The sequence below is a fragment of the Capra hircus genome, chromosome 21 (genome assembly GCF_001704415.2).
Source record: "Capra hircus breed San Clemente chromosome 21, ASM170441v1, whole genome shotgun sequence".
NCBI classification, from domain to species: Eukaryota; Metazoa; Chordata; class Mammalia; order Artiodactyla; family Bovidae; genus Capra; species Capra hircus.
The window spans coordinates 57717535-57745210 of NC_030828.1; the positions used below are offsets into that span (position 1 = coordinate 57717535).

Sequence of the window (27676 nt, forward strand, 5' to 3'; positions counted from 1 at the left end):
CCAAATGTTGCAGAATGGCAGTAATATTCAGTGGGCATTCTGACTTAGTGATTTCATGTTTCCAGTTGGTTAAAAAATAAAAAGTTCAGGAAGACATTAGTAGATTGTGTTTATTTAGAAAATGTTCTCAAATGGATATTAAATAAATTTGTAAGTAAATAGTTTCATCTGAAAGGAGACCAGACATATAATGTCAAGCTTCAATTTTAGAGAATTATCTAAAATTTTGTGTTTGTGAGTAAAGTCCTTACAAGACCAAGATGATATTTCTGTTTGACGGCTTTATGCCCATCCCCACCCTCACTCCCTACCCAGTGCCATGCCACCCTCCAGGATACCACACAGTTATCTAGCTGGAAATCTGGTAGCCTAAGGAACATTTTCAACATGAGCCCATTCAATGCAAACACAGAATCATATACTGTTAAAACTGGAAGAGACCTATAAACACCATCCTTTTTGATACTCCCGTTTTCCAGATGGAGAACTGCGAATTCAGAGAGATAGTGGCAGTGAAAAGATCAGAACTCAGGGATTCTGGCTAGTGTCCTTTCCACTAGTGGACTCAGAGTCATTCTCAGACAAGAGTGATTTGAAGGAATTCAGGTCTCCATAGCAGGGAGAAAAGAGGTGGCTGGTAGTGACCACTATTATGTCTTTGAACCTCATGGGTTCCACAAGCTTTTTGTGCTTTATTCAGATCACAGAATGAAGATACTCAACTCACAGCAAAATAAATCACTTGTTGATCAGCCAAGTGAAGTTACATGTTGGTAGCACCACTTCTGAAATGAGTATTACATACATGTAACATGTTGTTTTAAAAAAAAATCCAACCGTCTCTGATAATACGTTTTTCTTAACCGGCAGATGTGGAAAATATAGCCTTCAATAATGTCTGTGAGGATGATGATTCAGGGGCCCTTAGCTTGGTGTGTTCTGTTTTCTGAGTCTGAAATTACTGTGAAAAGCAGGAATGCTGAGGTCTTTAGCATCTCTCATGTTCTCTGATCCTTGTCTATCCAGAAATCTGAAGTAGTTGAATAAGTCCAGGCAAAGAGGATGAATACCTTGAAACTATGTATGTTTGTAGCTACTGTACAGATACACTTAGGAATACGAGTGCGTGCATTTTAACAAGACCACATGGATCCTCTCTAGGACCGGAGAGCCGGTCAGGGCCATTCATTGCTTAAGAGCCACACACTAGTAAAGAGGGTGAGGGGCAGGCATGGCAAATTTGTAAGCCTAATTTATAGCAGTCAGCCCTGTCCAAAGGGACCCTGACTGCAAGGTGAACGAGTAGAGTGGAGTGAGATGAGAAGGAGAATTGAGATTCTTGAGAACTAGGAAGCACATCCTTGCTAACGGGATCAGCTGCTATTGGATTCCAATCAGCTGTTATTTGAGAATGCCTTCTTTGTGTTGCTCATCTCCCCACATTTTCCAGGATATTTCCTGACTTCCTTCGTAGGTCACTATGGGGACCTGATGAGCAGCTGGTTTTCAGCCCCTGGTCTAAAGTAATGTAAATGTCACATCAACTCCTATGGGTATTGAGCAGATTAAATAGAGCAACGGTTTTCTTAGAAGGTTCTTGTGAAATGCTTTCAGAATTTATCTAAAAATTCACTCTGCTGGATTCTATCTGGGCACTTCCTCTGACCATCCTGTTTTGTATTGTATTTAATCTCTGGGGAAAAGATTAAGCCATTGAGAGACTTTCTGTAGTTTGTTCTCATCAATTTAGAGAAGTAGATTTCGAACTTCAGTGTGTATCAGGGCCCCTGGCGGACTTGCTAAAAGTCTAATTCCTGGGCCTTATTCTGAGAACTTCCAGTTCAGTAGGGTTGTGACCTGAGGGTTTGCATTCCAGCTAGTTTCCAGGTAATACAGATGCTGCTAGTCCATGCATCACACTTGAAGAACCACTGACTTTGTTTATACTGTCTTAAAGAGGTTAATATTCTACACAATTGCAGAGATCTGCTGTTGCGGTATCATTAACCATGTTAAATAATACCATTGCTTATTCTTGCTGTAACACTTTTCCCCCAGTCCCAAATATTATTTAAAAAGTACATCTTGATGTGGAATTGTGCCAAAATATGATGCTGCTTGATTTGTGAGGCATGGTTTTCGTCTGTAGAAATTTTACTGCTTTCCCCCAGGTTTTTGTTATGTCTGTTAGTAGCAGAGAAAGGGCAGATTAAACATTCTTTACTTGGATTAATAACTCCAATGATTTTAAATTGATCTAAATAGGTGTTTTATTTCAACATGGCCTTTCAAAAATTATTCTACCTCTTTAGAACTGGGCACATTTAATATCAGTTAATATTATTTAATTGTTTAACTGCTTAATGAATGGCTTAATTATTTAAAGCTAAGAATTCTCTTTTTTTCCCCAACATGAATGTATGACAAGGAAACCTGTAAGAAGACAGATATATTTCAGATATTTTTCCTAACATAAATTTGCTTGGAGAAAACATATGAAGCAGAAGATGTATTAAGAAGAGTACTGACTTTTGTCTTTTTGTATCGGTTCACAGTGTTCTTTAGACTCCAGTTTGAGAATTATGATTTGCCTCTTGAAGATACCCTCTACCAATGCCACAAGGGTATGTATGTTTCAGAAAAACATAGCTAGTTGGTTATGCAGTTATTTTTAAATTGCTTTTTATTGGAGTATAGTTGCTTTACAAGGTTATGTTAGTTTCTGCTGCACACCAAAGTGAGTCAGCTATGCATACACGTATACCCCTCTTTTCTGGATTTCCTACCCATTTAGGTCACCATAGCACATTGAGTCCTGGAGAAGGCAATGGCAGCCCACTCCAGTACTCTTGCCTGGAGAATCCTGTGGATGGAGGAGCCTGGTGGGCTGCTGTCCATAGGGTCGTACAGAGTTGGACACGACTGAGATGACTTGGCATGCATGCACGCATTGGAGAAGGAAATGGCAGCTCACTCCAGTACTCTTGGCCTGGAAAATCCCATGGACGGAGGAGCCTGGTGGGTTGCAGTCCATGGGGTCACTAAGAGTCAGACACGACTGAGTGACTTCACTTTGACTTTTCACTTTCATGCATTGGAGAAGGAAATGGCAACCCACTCCAGTATTCTTGCCTAGAGAATCCCAGGGATGGGGGAACCTGGTGGGCTGCCGTCTATGGAGTCGCACAGAGTCAGACACGAGTGAAGCGACTTAGCAGCAGCAGCACATTGAGTCCAGTTCCCTGAGCTCTGCAGTAGGTTCCCATTAGTTATCTATTTTATACATAGTATCAAAAGTATCAATATCCCAATCTCCCAATTCATCCCCACTCTCCTTTCCCCCTTGGTATTCAGTTGTTTTTTAACCCCACAACAACAGGCATGTAATAATGCTGAAGAGATAGTTATCACATACTAAATGCTTCACTTTCAACCTTTTGAAAGTGCCTTATATGAAAAAAACTCTAATAGATCACAATATCATTGGTTCTCTTAGTCCTGGGCCTCGTCTACCAGTTCATCCCCAATACCATGATCTAGATGATCCTTCCAAATACAGATCTCTTTGCATGGGTTCGTTGCTTAAAATCCTTGATAGCTTCTCCATTCTTTTAATATAATGTCCTGATTTCTTAATGGAGCATGCAAGAAGGTACTTCATTAGCTTGCAAGCCTACCTTTCCAGTTTAGTCTTTGGCTAAAGGAGATCAGTTCTGGGTGTTCATTGGAAGGACTGATGTTGAAGCTGAAACTCTAATACTCTGGCCACCTGATGCGAAGAGCTGACTCATTTGAAAAGACCCTGATGCTGGGAAAGATTGAGGGCAGGAGGAGAAGGGGACGACAGAGGATGAGATGGTTGGATGGCATCGCTGACTAGATGGACGTGAGTTTGAGTAAACTCCGGGAGTTGGTGATGCACAGGGAGGCCTGGCGTGCTGCAGTTCATGTGATCACAGAGAGTCGGACACGACTAAGCAACTGAACTGAACTGAACTGTACTGAACTGAACTTGTCCCATCCCCATGCTTCCTGTGTACTTTCAGAAGCACTATCATCATCACCATCAAAACAACAACTAGTATTGGTTGAGCACTTACCATATGGCAGACATTGTGCTAATTGCTATACATTTATCATCTTATTTAATTTCATACTTCCTTGCCTTCGCTTAGGCTATTTCCTTTGCCTGAAATGCTTTATACCCTTATTGGAGACTAAACTCCTTCTCATTCTTCAAGATGAGAATTTGAATTCCATTCCGATTTTAAAATGGAAAGCTCAGGGCTTCACTTATAGCTCATTTGGTAAAGAATCCACCTACAATGCAGGAGACCCTGATTCAGTTCCTGGGTTGGGAAGATCTGCTGGAGCAGGAATAGGCAACCCACTCCAGTATTCGTGGGCTTCCCTTGTGGTTCAGCTGGTAAAGAATCTGCGTGCAGTGCAGCAGACCCGAGTTTGATCCCTGAGTTAGGGAAAGGCTGGAGAAGGGAAAGACTACCCACTCCAGTTGGCCTGGAGAATTCCATGGACTCTACAGTCCATGGGGTTGCAAAAAGCTGGACACGACTGAGTGACTTTTGCTTTCACTAGTTTTAAAAAGGCTCACATTCTCTGTAGCAGCCTTTTTAGATCCACACTCTGTCAAGATCCACAGTACCTGATAGAGCTCTCTTTATTAGCAGCTATCCTGTCGTCTCCCCGGTGAGCCTGTGAGCTTTGCAAAGTCCAGCACTAAATCTTATTCACTTTTGTATTCCTGGCTACATTTCCAGGCTGCGTTATATGCAATAATGCAATAGTTTGTATTGCAATGGATTGTAGTTACTAGAAGTACCAAATAGTTACTGCTGCTGCTGCTGCTGCTGTGTCACTTCAGTCTTGTCCGACTCTGTGTGACCCCATAGACGGCAGCCCACCGGGCTCCCCTGTCCCTGGGATTCTCCAGGCAAGAACCCTGGAGTGGGTTGCCATTTCCTTCTCCAACGCATGAAAGGGAAGAGGGAAAGTGAAGTCGCTCAGTTGCTCAGTCATGTCCGACTCTTAGCAACCCTATGGACTGCAGCCTACCAGACTCCTCCATCCATGGGATTTTCCAGGCAAGAGTACTGGAGTGGGTTGCCAGTGTGTACCAAGAAGGCATATCCCTCGTAACTTTTTACCTTAGACCTTGCTTGCATAGACTCAAGGAAAACTGCAAAGATATTATTTAGTCTAGTCTTTTCATTTAGAGATAAGGAAATAGGATCAGAGAAATGACGTGTTTTGACCAAGGTCACGTAGCTGCTTAATGGAAGATTTGAGACTTGAATCTAGGTGCTTTGATTTCAAGTTTTTTGTCTGCAGTACTGTACTGCCCCAATACCATGTTGCTTTACTAGATAAAAAAGCAAGTTTCTATACAGGTTCAATCTAGGTTTCTTCTCTTTTTTTTTTTTTAACCAATAAGGATGTATTATGTATCAATACAGACATATTTCTCTCCCCAGTCATCCATTATTAGTGTTTCAAGGCAACAACATTTATACAGAGCAAAGAATACTGAATCAATAGTACTATTTTAAAGAGTGTCTTTAAGATTTTCTATATGGAAAGCACTACATGGTTCCTTTGGGTAATATAGATAGCAAACATAATTCCTATCCTCAGGGGCAGCTAACATGTAATAAAATCATTTTTGTATCCATAAGGGAAAGGACGCCAAAATGCACAAAATCTTTGATATGGTCATTCTTTTCCTCAGAATCTACTCTAAAGAAGCAAATGCAAATTTCATGCAAAATATATTTATTGAGATCTTTTTTATAATAAAATCTGACTTGTGGCCATTAAGATAGATCTATATGAAGAATTAAATAGCATTGGAAATTTCAGATAGTACTGTCTTAACAAAATGTATTATTATATCTGTGCAAGATTTCAACTGAGTAAACTGGTGTGTAAAGAAGAAGAGAAATATATCAAAATGTTATGATGGGAATACGGAGGACTTATTTCCTTATCTTTACTTTTCTACAGATCCTCCTTTTGCACACTGAGCATGTATTACTTTTATAATCCAAACAGTTAGGACCATAGAGGTTGAGAATTAGCAGAAATCGCAGCATAAAAGTCCTTTGGAGTCCAATTAAAATCCTGTCTTCCCTATAGAGCAGTTCTCTCTCTGGAAGATTGCCCCCGAATTTGAGTTTGAATTCCATTCGATAGCTGTATGGCCTTAGGCAAGTTACTTGCCTACTTAACTGTCTCAGCAGCAGAATGGGGATATTAAAGCTTCAGAGATGTGCAGATCATAACTAACAGTGATGAGAGGCTTACTGTTGCCAAGTGCTTTACGTACATCATCTTCTTTAATTCTCACAGAAATACTGAGATGGAGGTAATTGTTATCCTCATTTTACATGGGAGAAAATAAAGTCTAGAGATGTTAAATCATATATTCAAAGTCACAGAGAGCTAAAGTTTGCTCTCTGTGTAAAATTCTAGAGTGTATGTCATTAATTATTATAATATATTTTCTCCCCAGGATTTTTTAAAAGAATTTTATAAATGATGAGATAAATGATATAAAAGCATCTAACTCTGCCTGATACTTAGTAGGTACTCAGGAAATGTTTCCAAATGACTTAAGAAAGCATATTGATCTATAACTGACTCTTTATGGGTCGGATTCAGAAGGGAAAGTGAAAAATGGCAATGCTTTCCTGGTAAACATTGGTAGGAATCTGGGTCCTGATGAGTTTTATTAAGCTAATAGTCCTTTGGTACTTACATGCAAGGGTAGTTTTTGCTACTTAACTGAGATGACAGATTTCTAGAGGAGCTAGGTCTGAAGAGCCAGGGCTTCCCTGATAACTCAGATGGTAAAGAATCTGCCACCTGTGCTAAAGACTGTGGTTCAGTCCCTGGGTCAGGAAGATCCCCTGGAGAAGGGAATGGCTACCCACTCCAGTATTCTTGCCTGGAGAATCCCATGAACAGAGGAGCCTGGCGGGCTACAATCCACAGGGTCGCAAAGAGTTGGACATGACTGAGTGCTGAAGAATTGATGCTTTTGAACTGTGGTGTTGGAGGAGACTCTTGAGAGTCCCTTGGACTGCAAGGAGATCCAACCAGTCCATTCTGAAGGAGATCAGGCCTGGGATTTCTTTGGAAGGAATGATGCTGAAGCTGAAACTCCAGTACTTTGGCCACCTCATGCGAAGAGTTGACTCATTGGAAAAGACTCTGATGCTGAGAGGGATTGGGGGCAGGAGGAGAAGGGGACGACTGAGGATGAGATGGCTGGATGGCATCACTGACTTGTTGGACGTGAGTCTGAGTGAACTCAGGGAGTTGGTGATGGACAGGGAGGCCTGATGTGCTGCGATTCATGGGGTCACAAAGAGTCAGACACCACTGAGCGACTGAACTGAACTGAGAAACTTTCATTTCACTTTGCTTAGGTCTGATTAAGTCATAAATGCCTAAAGATTTAGAGAAATAGGACGAGAGATCCTCGCACAGACATCACAGGGTCTTGATTGCTTGGGGGTGGGTATGAGGATAAGATTAGAGTTAGGTTGGTTTATAAGTGATGCCACTTGGAAAGATGGATTTTTTTTGAGCAATAAAATGATTAAATCATGTTCTTTGAGCTACTGATTGAAGATTCAGTTCTTGTTAGACCAACCAGTTTGCTATAGTAGCCACCTGGCAACAGATTTTAAATTAAAGAATGATCCCCATTAGTTAAAGTGTCATTAGACTTATTTCCTTTTTTTTTTTCATGAAAGAAGCAGCAATAGATTTTTTTGGCCCTAATCTCATTGCAGAGTTTGTTGGAACCATTTTCAAAACTGCTCAGTTTTGTGATTCAGAATGCCGTCTTCACGTTGGCCTACCTGGTGGAGGTGTGTGGCTTATGTTACCGAGCTTTCACTAAGGTAAAGTTGCATGTTTGTGTGTGTCGTGGGAAACTAAAAACTAGTAGAAACATATTCTTTCTAATCAGTATCAAATCCCTCTTAGGTGAGTTGCCTCAATATAGTTTAAAATGAATAATTCTACTGAGGTCTAATAAAAATCATTAGAAGGAAACACTTTGTACATACAAATATATGACCTGTATGTTAAATATGCAAATTTGGAGAACTGAGGGTCAAATGGTTTATAGGCGAAGAGGTATTTTGAATGAAATGAAGTAATGGTCTAAATGACCTCTGATGTCTTTTCCAAGTTCACCATTCCATGATTAGTGGGCAAGTCATCAGCACATATCAATTTTATACCCAAAGTAGAAAAATATCAGCCTGTTACTTGTAAAAGCCAGTGGAGAGCTCCTTAATTCTCATCATGTGTCTGTCTCCCCAGTTCTGGGTTCTTGGTCTCTGAGATTGTAATCTCATCTTTTGTCATCTTGCTTTGATAATGGTTTCTCTATTGCATTATCTTTAGTATCCCCTGCCCCACTACTGAGGAAGTGGAAAAGTACTGCTTGCCCAATGCATATAGCAGCCTTGTTGGTGCTGGAAAAGCAGAGGGCAGGGCAAATAGAGAGCGTGTCTGTCCCTAGAACAAAGTGTCAGTGTTACTTCTCTGACTTCCAAATTATCCAAGTTTATTTTCAGTGGGGTTTCTGTGTCTGCTGTTCCCTCTTAAACATTCAGAATACTTCTTTATTCATGTTGTCCACTTCTACAGGCCCTTTATTTTCTCATAAAAGTCTAATTTTATATCAAGATTTCATTCTATTTAAAATACTCATCTCGTTTCTTACCATCGTGTGTCCATTCCGCCATGTTAAGTGTTTTGTGATAATCTTCTGTTTAATTTTTCTGACTGTAAGCTATTTATTACTCTGCCCAGAGCAATATGTTTTCTAACTACCGAAATAATCAATATTTTTTTCTTCTTTCAAATTCTTCCTGAAAAATAGCTTCTTTTTCTTTTTTTTTCTCTTAAGAAACTGGATCTGCAAGACAGCACCAAATACAGTGAAAAGATATTCTATTTTTAGAAGTCACTTTATTTCTTAATTTTCTTTATGTTTGATTTGTTTAAATTACATGTATATATTTAGAGGAAGAACCATAATGGGTTTGTACTTTCTATGTTGTGTACTATAAGTACTGATTACAGCAGACCCTCCACTATTTTGAATTCAAGATATTCTTGGTTTTGAGTATTCATCTTACATTTTTCCCCCTCAAAATCTGTTATAACTTTAGTGGCCAGTTATCTATCCTTCCTTATTCTGCAACTCAAATGACTGTTAGCTATAGAAAGCTTTGATCTAGAGTGTTCCCACCTTCTTCATAGATAATGAGAAACTATAAGAAATAGTTAAAGAAATAGCAGTATCTAATTGAGTCTTTTGCCTTATTTAATCAAAAGAAAAGGGATAGAAAGGTAAGTGCTTTGGAGACCTTTCTATTAGGCATTCAGGCAGCCTTAATAACTTGACAGCTGTCCCACTTAAAATGCTGGAAGTGCTGGATGAAATGTAATAAACATGATTTTAAGTATATAGCTAATTTTATCAGAGTGAAAGGGGGAAAAATGAAGAGGGAATTGAGAACCAGGGTGATAAGTATATAAACTGATACTGTAGTAGTCCTGGGTTGGGGAAATTGACAGTCTTGGTAAACTTAGGGGCTTGAGTTTTTTGTTTTTAATTGAAGTATAGTTGATGTTGGGCTTCCCTGGTGACTCAGTGGTAAATAATCTGCCTGTCAATGCAAGAGACTTGGGTTTGATCCCTGGGTCAGGAAGATCCCCTGGAGAAGAAAACGGCAAACCACTTCAGTATTCTTGCCTGGGAAATCCCATGGACAGAGGAGCCTGGCAGGCTGCAGTCCATGGGATTGCAAAGAGCTGGGTACAGCTTGGCAACTAAACAATAGCATAGTTGATAGACAATATTATATGAATTACAAGTGTACAGTATAGTGATTTATAATTTATAAGGGTTATATTCCATATATGTAGTTATTATTTTAAAAATTGGCTATATCCCCTGTGTTGTACAATATATCCCTGTAGCTTATTTTGCATTTAATAGCTTGTACCTCTTAGTTTCCTGCCCTCTTCCCTCTCTCCACTCATAACCACTGGTTTGTTCTCTATATATGTGAATCTGTTTCCTTTTTATTATATTTCTTAGTGGCTTGAATTTTAAAGCCCACACAGAGAAAGTAAATTGCATCTTGGGGCTATCCTAGGTTGGGAGTTAGAGCTGAGTTGTCCCCAGCAGAAAGTCAAAACCCATGAAAGGTTATATGTTTGATAAAAGACATATATCTTTTGGAAAGAATGTATTCTTATATGGAGGTGATAAAGAATGGGATCTATCTGAGCCTGAGAAATGAAACATCTATAGTTTCCCTTGAGAATGAGTAAACATGAACCTATTTTTGAGTATGTTTGGAGTTTGAATTTGTAGTACCTACATGTTCTATGAACTCCCAAACTGGAAAGTCAAATAAATTGGTGCTGGGCACAAAATAGCATTGGAGTGTCTGGCAGAAACAAGCTCAGAATCAGTCCTCAAACCTCTCTGGAGGGGTGTGCCTTCAACCTAGGCCCAATAGGATTCTTAGAATTAAAATCCTGATGAACATGAGATCACAATCTAAAATTACAAAATACATGAAGAAATAATTCACAATGAGTTACTTTAGTATAGTTAATAAAAAGCAAGATTATTCCCCTTAATGGGACTTCCATATTAGAACTATATAATAAAGAAAATAAAAACATATGCATTTTTTTCCTAATGAGAAAATATTTATTATGTTCTTTTTAAAAATATTTTCTCATTAGGAAAATAAAAGCTATCTGGTTCTTTATTCTTTAGTAATTATATATTTTCTCATGTTTGCAATTCATCCTTTATATGCTTATCATTCAGCATATGTTTTAATTGGCTATACCTCATCACTTTTTTAGACAAGGAAGCTAAACCTTGAAAAGGAAACGTAAACTTTCCCTCATAAACATGGGTAGTAAAGTGATGGAGTTACTCTTCAAACCCAGTCAGTGGGTCTCTTTTTCTAAAACTTCTTATTTTGTATTGAGGTATAACCAATTAACAATGTTGTAGTAGTTCCAGGTTAGCAGCAAAGGGATTCAGCCATATGTATACATGTATCCATTCTCCCCCAAGCTCTCCTCCTATCCTAACATCCAGCAGAGTTCTTGTGCTATACAGCAGGTCCTTGTTGGTTACTCGTTCAAAATATGCAGTGTGTACATGTCCATCCCAAACCCTAACTATCCTTCCCCTGGTAACTGTAAATTTGTTCTCTAAGTTTTTGAGTCTCTTTCTGTTTTGTAAGAACCAGATAGATTGAAACAAAGTAACAATTCTAGAAATGAAATAGTCATTGACATTAAAATACAAAAACAAAAGCAAAAAAAAAAAAAAAAAAAGCCTCAGTGGACAGGTTAGAGAGCAAATTAGACTTAACCAAAAAGGGATTTGGTGAAATGGAAAATAGGTCTGAAGAAATTATATAGCATGCAGCAAAGAGAGATCTGGAGAAGGGAATGGCAACCCACTCCAGTACTCTTGCCTGGAGAATCTCCAGGGACAGTGCATCCTGGTGGGCTACAGTCCATGGGGTTGCAAAGACTCGGACATGACTGTGCAACTAACACTTTTGGCTTCACAAGTGGCTCAGACAGTAAGGAATCTGCCTGCAAGGCAGGAGACCTAGGTTCCATCCCTGGATCTGGAAGATCCCCTGAAGAAGGGAATGGCAACCCACTCCAGTATTCTTGCTTGGAGAATCCCATGGCAGGCTACAGTCCATGGAGTCACAGAGGTGGACACAACCGAGCTTCTAATACTCATCTATGCTTTTATATCAAGAGAGATAGAGAGCTGAAGAATATAAAGGGACAATCTAGCCAGTACACTTGAAATCTTAGAAAATAAGGATAATTTTCTAGAAAATTGTAATATATAACAATTAAAAAATATCACTAGTATTACATAACGAAAAAATGGATTTGGTGGTTGAAAACCATTCCATTAAAAAAGAATATTTATTTATGTGTTTGGTTGTGCTGGGTCTTAGTTGCAGCACATGGGATTTTTAGTTGTGGCATATGGAATCTAGTTCCCTGACCAGGGATCAAACCTAGCTCCCCTGTACTGGAACACAGAATCTTAACCACTGGACCACCAGGGAAGTCCCAAACCATTCCAATTTCAAAGACAACTTCTATTAAACATTTGAGATTGAGCTCTACTTTATGCAAACTGATACAGATAATAGGAAAAGGGGAACAACTTCCAATGTATTTTATGAGGCCAGTAGAACCTCAATACCAATCAGACAAGGGCAATAGGAGAAAGGAAAATTATAGGCCAGTTATACTTCAAAGATGCAAACATTCTGAATGAATAATCCCAAATTAATGCATTAAAAACAAAGCCTCACATTCAGCCACAAAAAAGAATGAAATTTTGCCATTTGCAGCAACATGGATGGACTTGGAGGGCATTATGTTAAGTAAACAAAGTCAGACAGAGAAAGACAAATACTGTACAATATCACTTATATGTGGAATCTAAAAATATAACAAAAAAGAAGCAGACTCACAGATACAGAGAACAAACGAGGGTTACAGTTGGGAGAGGAAAGTGAGGAGGGACCACATAGTGGTAGGGGATTAAGAAGACAAACTATTATGTATAAAATAAACTGTAGGGATATGTTGCACCACATGGGGAATATGTGAAATATTTTGTGATAACTATAAATGGAGTGAAAGTGTTAGTTGCTCAGTCGTATCCAACTCTTTGTGACCCCATGGACTGTAGCCCATCCACGAGGCATCTCCATCTGTGGAATTCTCCAGGCAAGAATACCGGAGTGGGTAGCCATTCTGTTCCCCAGGGGGTCTTCCCGACCCAGGGATCAAACCTGTGCCTCCTGCATTGCAGGTGGATTTTTTACTGTTTGAGCCACCAGGGAAGCCCATCAGTGGAAATGGCTACCTACTCCAGTATCCTTGCCTGGAGGATTCCATGCACAGAGGAGCCTGGTGGGCTATAAGTCCATAGGATTGCAAAGAGTCAGATACGACTGAAGTGACTTAGCAGCAGCAGAAGGAGATAGAAAAGAAGCATTCTATATAATTCAGCATCCATTTATGATAAATCTTGTCAAACTAGGAGCAGAAGGGAACCTCCTCCTTAACTTATAAAGGGTGTCTACCAGAAATCTCTAGGAAGTATTATACTTATGGTGAAATGCCAACAATAGTCCCTTTAAAATCACAAGTAAGACAAGAATGACCATTATCATGGCTTCTCTTTGTTATGGTACTGGAGGTCCTTCAGTAAGACAGGATGAGTAAATCAAAGTATAAGGATTAGGAAGAAAAAAAGCTCTAACTTTTCATAGATGATGTGATTACAAATGAACTGAAGAGAGCTTATCTATAGACACTTTATTATAACTTTTATAAGACAGTTCAGCAAGGATGCTGGATACAAATGAATACTCAGAAATTATCTACCTTTAATATTCAGCTATCAATACAAATGATTATAAGATATACTTTAAAATATAATTTGTTGTGGCAACAAAAATTAAATCTAACTAAAATATACAAGAACTTTTTGGAGGTAACCAGAACATTTTATTAGCACTAGATAAATGGAAACAGATCTCAAGTTCATGAATGAGGACCCAGCATAAGAAAGACAACTAATTCTCACAAAATAACCTATAAGTTTAGTGTAATTCCAATAAAAATCCTTGACTTTCCCTCCTGTCCATGAGGGACTAGATAATTTGAATCTATCCTCCTATTTAATTTTAAAAGTTTCTTTAAAATATTTTCTGAAAACTTTAATTTTTTTAAAAAAATTTTACTTTATTTTACTTTACAATACTGTGTTGGTTTTGCCATACATCAACATGGATCTGCCACGGTTGTACATGAGTTCCCAATCCTTAACCCCCTTCCCACCTCCTTCCCCATACCATCTCTCTGGGTCATCCCAGTGCACCAGCCCCAAACATCCTGTATCCTGCATTGAACCTAGACTGGTGATTCGTTTCTTACATGATATTATACATGTTTCAATGCCGTTCTCCCAAATCATCCCACCCTCTCCCTCTCCCACAGAGTCCAAAAGTCTATTCTATACATCTGTGTCTCTTTTGCTGTCTCGCATACAGGGTTATCGTTGCATCTTTCTAAATTCCATATATATGTGTTAATATACTGTATTGGTGTTTTTTTTTTTCTGGCTTACTTCACTCTGTATAATCGGCTCCAGTTTCATCCACCTCACTAGAACTGATTCAAATGTATTCTTTTTAATGGCTGAGTAATACTCCATTGTGTATATGTACCACAGCTTTCTTATCCATTCATCTGCTGATGGACATCTAGGTTGCTTCCATGTCCTGGCTATTATAAACAGTGCTGTGATGAACATTGGGGTACACGTGTCTCTTTCAATTCTAGTTTCCTTGGTGTGTATGCCCAGCAGTGGGATTGCTGGGTCATAAGGCAGTTCTATTTCCAGTTTTTTAAGGAATCTCCACACTGTTCTCCATAGTGGCTGTACTAGTTTGCATTCCCACCAACAGTGCGAGAGGGTTTCCTTTTCTCCACACCCTCTCCAGCATTTATTGCTTGTAGACTTTTGGATCGCAGCCATTCTGACTGGTGTGAAATGGTACCTCAAAAATCATCAAAATACTAGCCAGACATAGAAGAATCACTAAGGTAAGGTCTGAGAGAACACAGAAATGCAGAGATGTGAGCCTGGCACTGAAGACCCTTTTTGCCCTGGGAGTGTTTGCCTGTCTGATGGATGTGACAATTCTGAAAGATCCAGGAGGCAAGGAGAAAAATGTCGGAATCTAGGAACTTCCAAGACTGGGGACTCCGTCTGATTCTGCACTACCCTTACCTCTTCATTAGGACCACAAAATAAAGATAATCTAGAAGTAAGCTCATCCTCACGTGGACATAGATCCATGTCAAGACCTTTAGTGGCCCAAGATAAGCTATTTCAAGGCTTGTTATGTGTATTAAGGTAATACCCTGGACCATGAGAGCCTCAGTACCTGGTAAAAAACAAACAGAAAGCTTTTTGGAGGAAGATAGCATTTGAGGCCTCAAATTATTTCTAAAAATAATTTTAAAATAAAGCATGCAACATGAAAAGGTAACCAGACAAATGAGGGGGCAAGACACCATAAATGAGCATGAGTAGAAAGAAAAGACAGTGGATTCAGACCCACAGGGTCTCCAGGAAGTTGGTGACGATCAGGAAAGAACACTTTTAAGGTGCTTGTGATATGCTGTTGACCTGAGTGATGATTTCATTTGTGTTCAATCTGTACTAATCCATCTGTTAGCTTATATGTTATGTACTTTTCCACATGTGTGCTATATTTGACAGTTTCTAAAGGCTTACAAAATTGAAAATATTCTATCATTCCAATATTGAGGACAGATCAATGAATTTTGGTGTGTTCGTACAATAAAATATCATTAAGCTATTTAGTTAAAAGAATGAGAATTATGTGTATCAATAGGGACTAATTTAAAAAATGTAATGTGGTAGAAAAATTATAAGTTTCAGAAAGATACACACTGTAGGAAATTAAAAAACATGCAAAAATAATATTAAACATTACAATGGTGGCATACATATGTAGTAAAAGTGTTAAAATATACAAGAAATAATAAGCACCAGATATAAAATAGTGGCTATTTCAAGGAGGGAGAAAGAAAAGAGAGACCTGTGTAGGTAGTAGCTTCAACTATTTCTGTGATGCTTGACTTATGATGAAAAATGTTAAAAGATGGATAATAGGTACAAGATATATTCCATCTATTTTTCTGTGTGCTTGAAATGGTCCACTTAAAAAGTAAGTTTCTTTAGAGAGGATAAGAGACCTTTTCAACAGTGTTAAATGTTTCTAAATTATTTTCTATTGAAAAAATTCTTCTAGATTTTTTAGTTTCTACATTCTTGGACATATCCTCTATGAGTAAGAATCAAATCCTATAGTTTCAGTACTTAAGAGATAGCCAATCTTTTTCTTATCCATTAAATTATGTGTTCTCAGTGCTTCACTAAATTCATTACAAACACAAAAATGCCTTTTTTCATTTTGAGTTTATTTCTTCAGGACAGTTCATTATGCATTTTTAAGCAGTGTTTTTTATTTCTGATCTGTGAATCTTTTGGAAGCTCTTTTGATATAGATCTCTTCTAATTGAATTTTCAGAAGTCACTTACCTTCTTTCTTGTTTTATTTAGGAGCGGGATAAATTCTACTTGTCTCGTAGTGTTGTTCTAGAACTCCTGCAGGCCCTGAAGCTCAAATCTCCTTTACCAGATACAAACCTCCTTCTGCTTGTCCAGGTAGGCTTATGCCTCATTTATAATACTTTGCATGAAATTCATTCAACATTTAGAAAATTTAAGGAAGGTATGGGGTATATGCATAAATTAAATGTCTCTGCCCAGAAATGAGAAATATCTTATATGAGCCATGATCTGTTACTATGCACTTGGCACTTCCACTGGCTAACAAAAGATCCCAAAAAAGGGTATTTATTTTGTTCCTACTGTGGAACTAGTTCTGTGAGAGACATAAGAAGAATGAAACAATAATCTGTCCTCGAGAAATTTATAGTCCAGGAGGTTGGAGGGATAGACGATTAATGGCTACTCGAGTTGAGGTGGGTCTAATGAAGCCAAAAATGGGAGAAGAGGCTAAGATCTGATTGCACTGTAATATGAGTATGGGTGGGTCACCAAATCTCTGTGAAGCAGAAGGGAAAGTGAGGGTGGGCCCAGCAAGATGTGGGCAAATGGTAGGACAGACTGAGTCCGACCAGGGAGGGAGGTGGGTGTGAGGAACCAACACCCATAGGAACACTGAGGCAGGTTGTGGGGGGAGCTTGAACACATACCAGGCAGGCTTGAGAGAACTTGCAAAGATGAATGCTTTTGGTTGAGGGGCTCCAGCTCTCATCTTTGGCATCCTAGGCTCAATATCTTAGGTAAGACTATGATTAGTGCCATGAGTGAGAAAGAGAGGTAGGTAGATAAAGTCCTAGGGGAAGCTGAGAGCAGGAGGCATCCTGTCTTGCTTTGTGTGAAATTGAGGAAGACTTCTTGAAGAAAGTGGCATTTGGCAGTTGAAGTGGGTCACAAAGGACTGGTGGGTACAGACAAAACTCTTTGCCTGGGGTTGGAGTTCAAAACCAGAGGCTGACTGTCTATAAGCAATAAAGAGAGGCTTCAGCAGAAAGATGGTATAAATTTAGGAATAAGCACATAAGGATGGGATTGAGAAAAAGGCTGCCCAGGCCAAGGGTGCCAGTCCATGATCTGCCCCAGGTAACCTGAGACCCTGTCTCTTACCCCAAAGGTTCAGGCTAGTTAAGGTCTTTATTCTGAGCTACAGCTGGGGTCAGGGTCACATTCAGACTGCCTTTGTGCAAAGTCCCCAGGAACTGGGTCAGAGCTGTTTCATTTCTTGCTGCTGGGCATTGTCACCAGCCCCTGAGTCTGAACCTACAAGGTTGAAGTTAAATGACTGAAGGAAAATAGGAGCTTGCTATTAAGGAACTGGACAGATTTCCCTGAATCTTAGGTACCTTGGGTGCAATTTAGAAAGATGAGAGAAAGGGAATATTAATGGAGCATCTATTATGTGCCAGACAATATGCTGGGGCTTTATATATCCCCCCCCTCACTTAATCCTTACAACCATGTGAGGAATTGGTTTTATATCACAGATGAGGAGACTGAGCCTCAGAGATCACACAAGATCACCCAGCTGGCATAAATAGCATAAACATTTGACCACAGGGTCTAATCAGCAATTAATAATCCAGTAGTCACGTATGGATGTGAGTTGGACCATAAAGAAAGTTGAGCACTGAAGAATTAATGCTTTCAAATTGTGGTGCTGGAGAAGACTCTTGAGAGTCCCTTGGACAGCAAGGAGATCAAACCAGTCAATCCTAGAGGAAATCAACCCTGAATATTCATTGGAAGGAGTGATGCTGAAGCTAAATCTCCAATAACTTTGGCCACCTGATGCTAATCGCTGACTCATTGGAAAAGACCTTGATGCTGGGAAGGATTGAAGCCAGGAGAAAAGGGAGACAGAGGATGAGATGGTTGGATGGCATCACCAACACAATGGACATGAGTTTGAGCAAACTCTGGGAGACAGTGAAGGACAGGGAAGGCTGACCTGCTGCAGTCCATGGGGTCACAAAGAGTTCAACATGACTTAGCAACTGAACAACAATGACAACAGGGTCTAACCAGAATAGAGCCCAGCCTAGTTAGGCTTTGTCCATCCCCTGCCTGGATTACCATAATGGCACTTAGCTTTTTGCACGGTCTTCATTTCTCTCTACGTCAATCTAGTCTTCTAACCTATGGCTGCCTAGAGGAATTTTGCTAAAGCTCTGCTTTTCATCAGATCACTCTGTGCATTGAAAACCTCCAGTGACCCTGAAGTACCTGAATCATCAAGGTCTTCCATCATCTGGCCATATTTGATTATTCAGCATTATTTCCCATTACAAATGCTTATTGACCATCTGTCTTGGGCTAGGTTCCGGGGATATAGAGATGGAAAGGCACTATCCAGGTGACATGCTAACCAATACACCGAAAATCTGTACAGTGTACGAACTACTGCAGAGGAGGGAGTGGCCAGCTCAGAGTGGGAGGTGGAGGAAGGCTCATTAAGCCGTTATGAGCCCTGATCTGGCCCAGGGGCTGGAAAAACAGAGATGAATAAGTCATGGCCTCTTCTGAGAGTTTCCTGTCTGATAGGTGAAGTTGACATCTAAATAAAAACTCTCAACGTAGTGCAATGGGTACAGTAGCAGTTGTGTGTACTGAGTAAGGAAGTGGTGTAGGAAAGGGCCTGTGCGTTTTTGAAGGATGTGCAGAAGCTTGGGGGTTTACCTGGGAGAAGAGGAGGAACACCCTTGTCATTAACCATTTAATATCCACTAACTGGTCCCTCCCCCCACCACACATACCCCCCACTTCATTCTACTAATCCTTGGGACAAAAAGTGATTTTTTCTCAAAGCTTCAAAAATTAATAAAAAAAGTGGGTGTTCTTTCAGTGAAGAAGGGTCTTTAAAGAGCTTTCCTAGGCACTATGATGCTTTCAGAGAAGAGTGATGGCTGGAAAGTGACAGCCGTGGACGCTGGTATGACATAGTCGGAGTGAAATGGCTCCATTGTACCAAGATGTTGGACAGCCCAAGAGGAGACAGAAGCTGTGCTCAACCAGGAAATATGTGTTTCCCCAAGGAGAGACAGGCCTGAGTCTCTTCCAGTGGGTTGCCATTGGCAAGTCCTGCCTACTCCCTCATCAACAGCAACACCACTATTGAGTACAAGCAACTTGGATGCAAACTGACCATAAAGGTTAATAGGATCAACACTGGTTTGGAGGAGAGGGCAGGTGAACCAGGCTTAGTGAAATAGCCCATGAAAGATTTAGGGCCAGCAGGATGACAGTGTCTGGAAGTTACTTGCTTCTGATCACGTTGAGGTTGGGACCTGCCCCCTTGAAGCAGCCTCGGTTCCCAGGCCCTGTGAGATCCTGTGGGCAGCAGAGGCTGCTCTCCTGAGCACTTTCAGTGTGAAGCAGCGCAGATCTGTGTGGCTGATCTCGGGTGCTAGCACCTCACTCTGTGACTGCAGCTGGGACTGGGCTTTTCTGTGAAGTACGTTAGCTGGCCATAATAAGCACTTGTCACAAGATAACAAAAGCAGGCTGGCAGTTTAAATTGCTCAGTACTTAAGGAAACCATGAAAACAGTGATTATTGCATCACAGCTAGGTGAGTAAATAACAAAAAACAAATTATCTTCAGGATGAAAGAAGGCAAGAAAAGTAAATTCTTCTGTGTATTTTAGATTCTCTCATGCCATTCAAATGTGTACATTTTCCTCTTTAAAAACAAATACATATTTGTCATTGAGTAATTATGTTAAATTTCAAAAATAAAATTGTAAAATTATTTAGATCAGAGAGATATCTAGGGGGATGTTTTGATATCACACCCATGAGAAACAGCCTTGTGAATAATATCTCAGCCTTCTCCACCAAAAAGTATTAAACACCATGTCATTTTGAAGTAATGTATCCTTGTTATATAAACTCTCAGAATGAAACCCATTTTAATTACTGAGAGAATTAAAAGTGAGGCATACCTTAAGCAAGAAAAAACAGAAATAGTTCCCTTTCTCCCCTGTGGTTCCTGGCTAAATCATGGAGAATGGCCACTGGCCATGGAGAATGGTTCCTGGCCACTCATGGAATGAGGGAGAAGCATCTTTTGTCTCTCTACAGGAAATGGTGCACCTTTCTGTAAGGTTTCCCTGTTCCTTTTTCTCTTGCCATTGACAAATGTTCAAGTAGATAGCAGAGGTGACTGCCTGTTCTCTGGTGCTGCCGCTGCTGCTAAGTTGCGTCAGTTGTGTCCGACTCTGTGTGACCCCATAGATGGCAGCCCACCAGGCTCCCCCGTCCCTGGGATTCTCCAGGCAAGAACACTGGAGTGGGTTGCCATTTCCTTCTCCAATGCATGAAAGTGAAAAGTGAAAGTGGAGTCACTCAGTCGTGTCCGACTCTGCACAACCCCATGGACTACAGCTCCCCCAGGCTCCTCCGTCCATCGGATTTTCCAGGCAAGAGTACTGGAGTGGGTTGCCATTGCTCTCTGGTAGCTTCTCTTAAACCAGAGACTTTAGCATGGAGTCAGAGAGAAGCTTTCCCCTTTTCTGATGGGCAATGTCAGTTCCTGGCACCTGGAAGATCAGATTCACGGTAGGGACAGAAAATGTGTCTGGGGCAGATGGTCTTTTCCTTCTTGGATATCATGACCAGCATCTCAGGGCACTGGAGGTGACTTTGTTTAACTGAAAATGCAACTTGGAAAAAGCATAGAAAGTAACAGTTGGAAGGAAAAAGTCCTCTGGTGGGGAGGGGGAAAGGGAGGAATACATTAGAAGTTTAGGATTGACATGTACACGCTGCTAAATTTAAAATAGATAACCAACAAGGACCTACCGTATAACACAGGAAACTCCACTCAATATTCTGTAGTAACCTAAACAGGAAAAGAATTGGAGAAAGAATAGATAGAAAGTCACCTTGCTGTACACCTGAAACTAACATAAGATTGTTAATCCACTGTACTTCAATATAAATTTTTTATTAAAAAAGTGATAAAGTCTTAAAGCTAAAAAGTCCACTGGCGATCCATCGTGAGTGGCCTGTGTCCCATTAGTGAGAAGATTCAGTTGGTCAAACCTTGAACTTATCATTCATTCTTTAACCCCACAGGGAACCTCTGTGATAGTCCCTCTACTACTCCTCTGATTAATAACTTAGTAGATAGATGGGTTCACAGAGAGGGGGCTGTTTATAATTCTTTTCATGGGTAAACCATACTTTTGTTATTTACCAAACGCTCCAGCAGTGAGAGTGTCCCTTTAAAGGGTGGTGGAACACTTGCCCAAGGGATGCAAGGTTATTCAAGTTCTAAACATTTCAAGGCAGAGACAGGTACCAATCTCGTTTTCGATTTCTAGAACTTCTTCCTAGAAGCCTGACACCTTGGGAAATCTCCCAGCCTGCTATATTATGTGTGCCCAGCCATCACTTCCATTATTTGTTTTAACTTGCATATAAAATCGTGCATATTCAGTCGCTTCAGTTGTGTCTGAGTTTTTGCAGCCCCATGGGCCGTAGCCCACCAGGCTCCTCTGTCCATGGCATTTTCTCAGCAGGGATACTGGATTCTTTACCACTGGGCCACCTGCAATGCAGGAGACGCAGGAGACCCAGACTGGATCTCTGGGTTGGGAAGATCCCCCCTGGAGGAGGAAATGGCAACCCACTCCACTATTCTTGCCAGGAAAATCCCATGGACTATGGTCCAAAGGGTCACAGAGTTGGATCCCTGGATTGGAAAGATCTGCAGAAGGGAATGGCTATCCACTCCAATAGAATTTTCTGGAGAATTCCATGGACAGAGGAGCCTGGCAGGCTACAGTCCACGGGATCACACGACTGAGCAACTGTCACTTTCACTTAAATATTCAAGTGGATACTTTTTTGAAAAGAAAAAGAATCATGGAGACAGGAAAGAATTCTCCAAACAATCTTCTATTGTTGAACATCAGGGCAGTGCTCTCCTTTTACGCTTTGCACAGATGCCCTGTCTTGTTTTAATTCAGATCTGTTGATGTTTTTGCTTTCACTTAGAACATTCTTCTGATGGTGTGCCATAGAAATTTTACATGGAATAGGGTGTTATTATTGTTCTCAAGATGGATCTGAGTTTTCATAATAGAGTAACTCATTGAAAGCCACCATAAAATCTATATAAGCTCAAATCGAAAAGAATTTCCTCAGTTCTTATGTGTCAAGAGTAGATATTCTGCTGAAGTGCATGGAACACTCCCACAGTGTGGGGCATACCTGCATATTCAAGCTGTGAGAAATCATGTGGGTGAAAGGTTTTCTTTTAAAGATAGCTTAGTTGTGGGCTGGAGGACAAAGGAGCAGCAGAGGTACGGCTGTTGTTTTTAATTCCCAGTTACTACTTACGTGGGGTTATTAGTATTAGTTGAGTTAGTAGTAATCTGATCACTCTCTGGGGTGAGAGGTGGAGATACTCTTTTGAGGATCATTTTGATAATGCTTTTAGTAATTACACTTAATGGGTATTGTGGGGGTTTTTGTATTCTTTTGTATTCATTCGGGAGTGCATTTTTCAATGGCATATTTGTCTTAAAGGATAGAATTCTTCCTTCTATAGCCATCATCCTTTTCCCCTCTGATTTAAGTTACATCTTTATATTTTGAGCCACTCTCTAAAATCATAATGGGGTTTTTCAGTTGGCAGCTATATAAAATGAAGACAAAGTTTATTAAGATTTTAGTTGTACGTCTTATGTAAAATTACACTGGATGGAAAGGCATTGATTAAAAAAATAGATGATTTTCAAGGCTTATAAACTTTTATGCCTTTTAATACCCCAGACTCTCTGAGACAACCTCTGTAATTTTAGAATTCTTTTTTTTATTAATCCTGACTTCTACAATTAGCTATTAGCTCTCACAGATCAGATATTTGAATTTGGCCTTAAATATTTTAAAATTAATTTTTACTGGAGTCTAGTTGCTTTACAATGTCATATTAGTTTCTACTGTATATCAAAATGAGTCCGACATATGTACACATATATCCCCTCCCTTTTGGACTTCCTTTCCATTCAGGTCACCACAGTGCATTAAGTAGAGTTCACTGTGCTATACGTAGATTCTCAATAATCATCTGTTTTACACATAATATGAATAGTGTATATGTGTCAATCCCAGTCTCCAAATTCCTCCCACCACCTCTTTTCTCGACAGAGGATGAGATGTTTGAATGGCACCACTGACTCAATGGACATGAGTTTTAACAAACTCTGGGAGATGGTGAAGGACAGGGAAACCTGGTGTGCCGCAGTCCATGAGGTCGCAGAGTCGGACACAACTGAGCAGCTGAACAACAACAAAACCGTTAATAAATAGCTGGGGATTGCATTCACTGGGGAAACGCTTGTAAAAATCTGTAACGAAGTATATTAAATCGTAATTTGGCAAATCCATCCTCGCCATGAACTTGAGTCATCCCTGATTAACCATTTCATTTCACAAACTCTATTTTTAAAAAATTAATTTATTGATTGCTGAACCCCTCTGAGGTGTCCGTCAGGAAGCTAATGCTGGAGGTGAAGTGCATCCAGTCTGCGGTCTCAAAGAGCTTGTAACCGGTTGAAAAATAGACGTGTAGATCCTTGCAACCTGAGGTGATGACTGTGGCGGTGGGAATGTGTGAAAGTTTTATGTGGGGGACAGAGCAGAAGTCAGGGGTCATTATCAGCACAGAGGGCAAGTGTGAAGGAAGTGGGACGAGAAAGACCGGATACTGAGGGATCTCGGAGGGCAATAAACAGGTATAATATTCACTCTGAGGTTGATTGGTTTTCTGTTTTATGATATGTGATATGACATAATGATAGAAGTCCGGAAAATCCACAAAAGTTCAAAAACTGTCAAAAAGTGCCAAAGAACAAATAACATGACTTCAGGGTAAATCTGACTGTGTTGATATCTTTCCTTCCTTCCTTGACTGAATGTGTACCCTGTCAGTGTTACACAACTGTCTGGGTTAAATGAGAATCTCTGTGTTAATCCCAGGACTATGATTATGAACTTCTGGTAGGAGTGAACTTTCATGACTAGCAAGTCCCATACATCCAGAGCAAATTGTCACTAAAGTAAAAACTAGTGAATCTAAGCCAAGTTAATAAAATTACAAATTACTGTTACTGTCCAAGTGCTTTTAAAAATAATTATCCTTTCAATTTCTTATTAGTTTATTTGTGCAGATGCTGGAACCAAACTAGCTGAGTCCACAATCCTGAGCAAGCAGATGATCGCCTCTGTACCTGGAGTAAGTCCTGAATGAATTAATTATCTACATTTTCTATTTCTTCTCATTTCCTAATTTGGCAAAGAGGCATTTTTGGCCTGTGTCCTGGTTCACTTTTGATGGAACAAACGCTGTAAAAATTGAAAACATATTAGCATCTTGTTTAAAAGAGCACTGGTGAAAATTTAAATTAATCTCTGCCCCTGGAAACTTTTAATTCTAAGAAACAGGAATAAAATTGAAGCATCCAGTTAAGGAAAGAAATTATCAGACATACAAAATAGATTTAATTAAAGTTCAGTTTTTCCCAAGTCAATTTTCTTATACTCGCTCCTGTTAGCCAATTTGATTTAACTACTGCCGGAAAGAAATAAGCATTGTAATACTTTGTTTTCCTTTATAATATTTCCTCTGAAAATTTAAAAAACTTCTGTTATCATTAACTAGTGAACTATTTGGTGAAATATGTTAAGATTCTCATAAATGGAACTGGATATTAGAAACCGCAATAACTTATTAAAGCAAGGTTATTTCAACAAACTGAGAAACTGCAGAGATTTAAATTGTTAGTGGAAAAAAGTCATTTAAATTTTCAACAAAAATATTTTAATAAGATAAAGGGTCACATAATCTTCTGCCCTAAAATAAGAACTCTATTGTTTTAGGAAAATTTCCCATGCTTTGATCTACTTCAGTATCATAATTGTTGGATATTTGTATATTGGATTGGCTGAAAAGTTCATTTGAGTTTTTCCGTAAGATGTTATGGAAAAACCTGAATAAACTTTTTGGCCAACCCAATACTTTCTAGTTCTTTGCTAGTATTGAATAACATAGTATATAACATAGTATATAGCATATATACAAAGATCCTCTTCACGTTTATTTTGAGTGATATTCTTGGATAAATTCCTTCATCAGTGAGCAGGAATATCTTCATAGTACATGTTCACAAGAGGTTTTTATTAATTTATATTTGTAAGTATACTAGTTTTGCCCATAAAACACTAAACGTTACTTCGATTCTTTTTTGATGTGGAGAAATATTATGAGAGAGGAAAAATAACAGTCATTCAACTCAGAGATAATGTTACTGCTAACATATTAGTTCTTTCTTCTTTTTCTGCATATATTTATTTAAACATAGTTGAAACCATAGTTGAGATATAGACGCAGCTTTAGCATCATATGTCTTAAGCATTTTCCCTAAAGTGATACCATCTCATACAAATGCACCATATAACAATAGTTGATAATATGGGTTTTGATTTGCAACAGAGTTTGAGAACTGACATTTACTAGCTGTGTGATCAAGAAAATTATTTAATCCATGATTCTTTGATTTACATTATCTGTAGAATGGGCTTTCACAGGGCCTAAGATCTAGGTTGAGGATTGAATGAGATAATGCATGGAAAGCACATTGACAAGGTGAGAAACATAAGTAAGTGCTGTGTGAACATTAACTATTGAAAATAATATTAATGGAGGTGAGGGGACAGGACTGTCATGTTTAAGGGCACAAACTTATAATGAGCAGTAAATAAGTCCTAGAGATATGATGCAAGTACAGTGAATATAGACTATAATATTGTATTATAATAATCAAACTTGCTAAAAAACTAAAAATTATTCCTACCAAATGGAAAAGATAATTAAGTAATGTGATACAGTGCTAATTATCACTACAAGGGCAGTCATATTACTGTATGTAAGTGAATCAAATTGACATATTGTACACCTTAAATTTATATATAGGTATATGTCAAATATTTTTCAATAAAAAAATAAAACACACCTAAAAGTTTAAAAAGCACTATTAATAAGCACTACATATTATTGGATATTTTAGTTATTTTCAATATTCTACAATTATAACTAATGTATAATAAATATTTTTGTGCTTAAATCTTTGCTCATATTTTAGACTTTTTTATAATAGATTTCTGGTAGTAGAATTAATAGACCTTCGGTTTTTTTTAAGGGTTCTTGATAATAGTTGGGCAATACAAGGTGCTTGCATTAAGCAGAGATAAAATCCCAGTTCTTAGCGACTTAGCTCAAAAAAGTTTATTGTTTGCTTGTGTGAAGTTTAAAAGGGTGTCCTGGTTAGTAAGGGGAGGAGGACTTTCATATGAATGCACAGAGGTCGGGTTTCTTCCGTCAGGTGCAGCCCCTGTAATCAGCTGGTGATTGGAGAAAGAGGAGAGCTTATAGTGCATGGAAGGTTTTCATGGATCAGGCCTAAAAGTGGTACACATTTTTCCTACTCATGTTTCATTGGCTAGAACTCAGTCACATGGCCACACCTGACTGCAAAGGAGGATGGGAAATGTGGTCTAGTGCATCCTAGGGAAGAAAAAAATGGTTCTGTGGGTAGCTGGCCAGTCTCTGCCCAGTAGTCACTGGTTTCCTCATTTAACTGTCTAAACTTCAATATTTGCTACCTATGTGGTAGCTAAAAAATAATATCCCTAATATATAAAGGTTTATTGAAATCAACAAGTAAAAGTCAAATATTCCAAAACAATAAAATAGCAAGTTATTGATCTACATATAGAACCCTTTCCAATGACCAATAAGCCACTCACAGTAAATCGTTTACCATGACTAGCAATCAGTGAACTCTAAATTAATGTAAAATATAAAATATTTAAAATATAAAAATTAAAACCATCTGGCATATCAACAAATTTTTCCTAACAATGAAACTCACTGATGATGAAGTAAAACAAGCATTCTTATAAGATCCTGGTGGTACTCAGTCTTGCTGAAGAACACTGTGACAATCTATTTCTAGGTACATGTTTGAGAAAATAAATATAGAATTATCTATAAGCACATAAAGCAGCATTTAAAATAGCAAAAACATAGAAACAAAATTAATGTGCAACATTAGGATATTATTTAAATAAAATAAGATACATCTTCCCTGTTTGCTCAGTAGTAAAGAATCTGCCTGCACTTCAGGAGACATGGGTTTGAATCCCTGGATTGGGAAGATCCTCTGGAGAAGGAAATAACAACCCACTTCAATATTCTTGCCTGGGAAATCCCACAGAGGAGTCTGGAGGGCTGCAGTCCATGGGATTGCCGAAGAGTTGGACATGACTTAACAACTAAACAAAGTAACAGCCCATCTATAAGATGGACTATTATGTG

At 39.0% G+C, this 27676-nt stretch overlaps 1 protein-coding gene across 3 annotated transcripts in view; it reads left to right on the forward strand.

Annotated features, from left to right (window-relative positions):
- The window catches only part of UNC79 (unc-79 homolog (C. elegans)), a 275479-nt gene that overhangs the window by 224230 nt on the left and 23573 nt on the right, over window positions 1-27676 (forward strand). For all 3 annotated transcript variants that reach the window (XM_018066543.1, XM_018066542.1, XM_018066544.1), the window contains 4 exons: window positions 2556-2624; window positions 7818-7928; window positions 16289-16393; window positions 24458-24535. In XM_018066543.1, the coding sequence (XP_017922032.1) occupies window positions 2556-2624; window positions 7818-7928; window positions 16289-16393; window positions 24458-24535 (363 nt within the window). The remainder of the gene's footprint in view (window positions 1-2555; window positions 2625-7817; window positions 7929-16288; window positions 16394-24457; window positions 24536-27676) is intronic.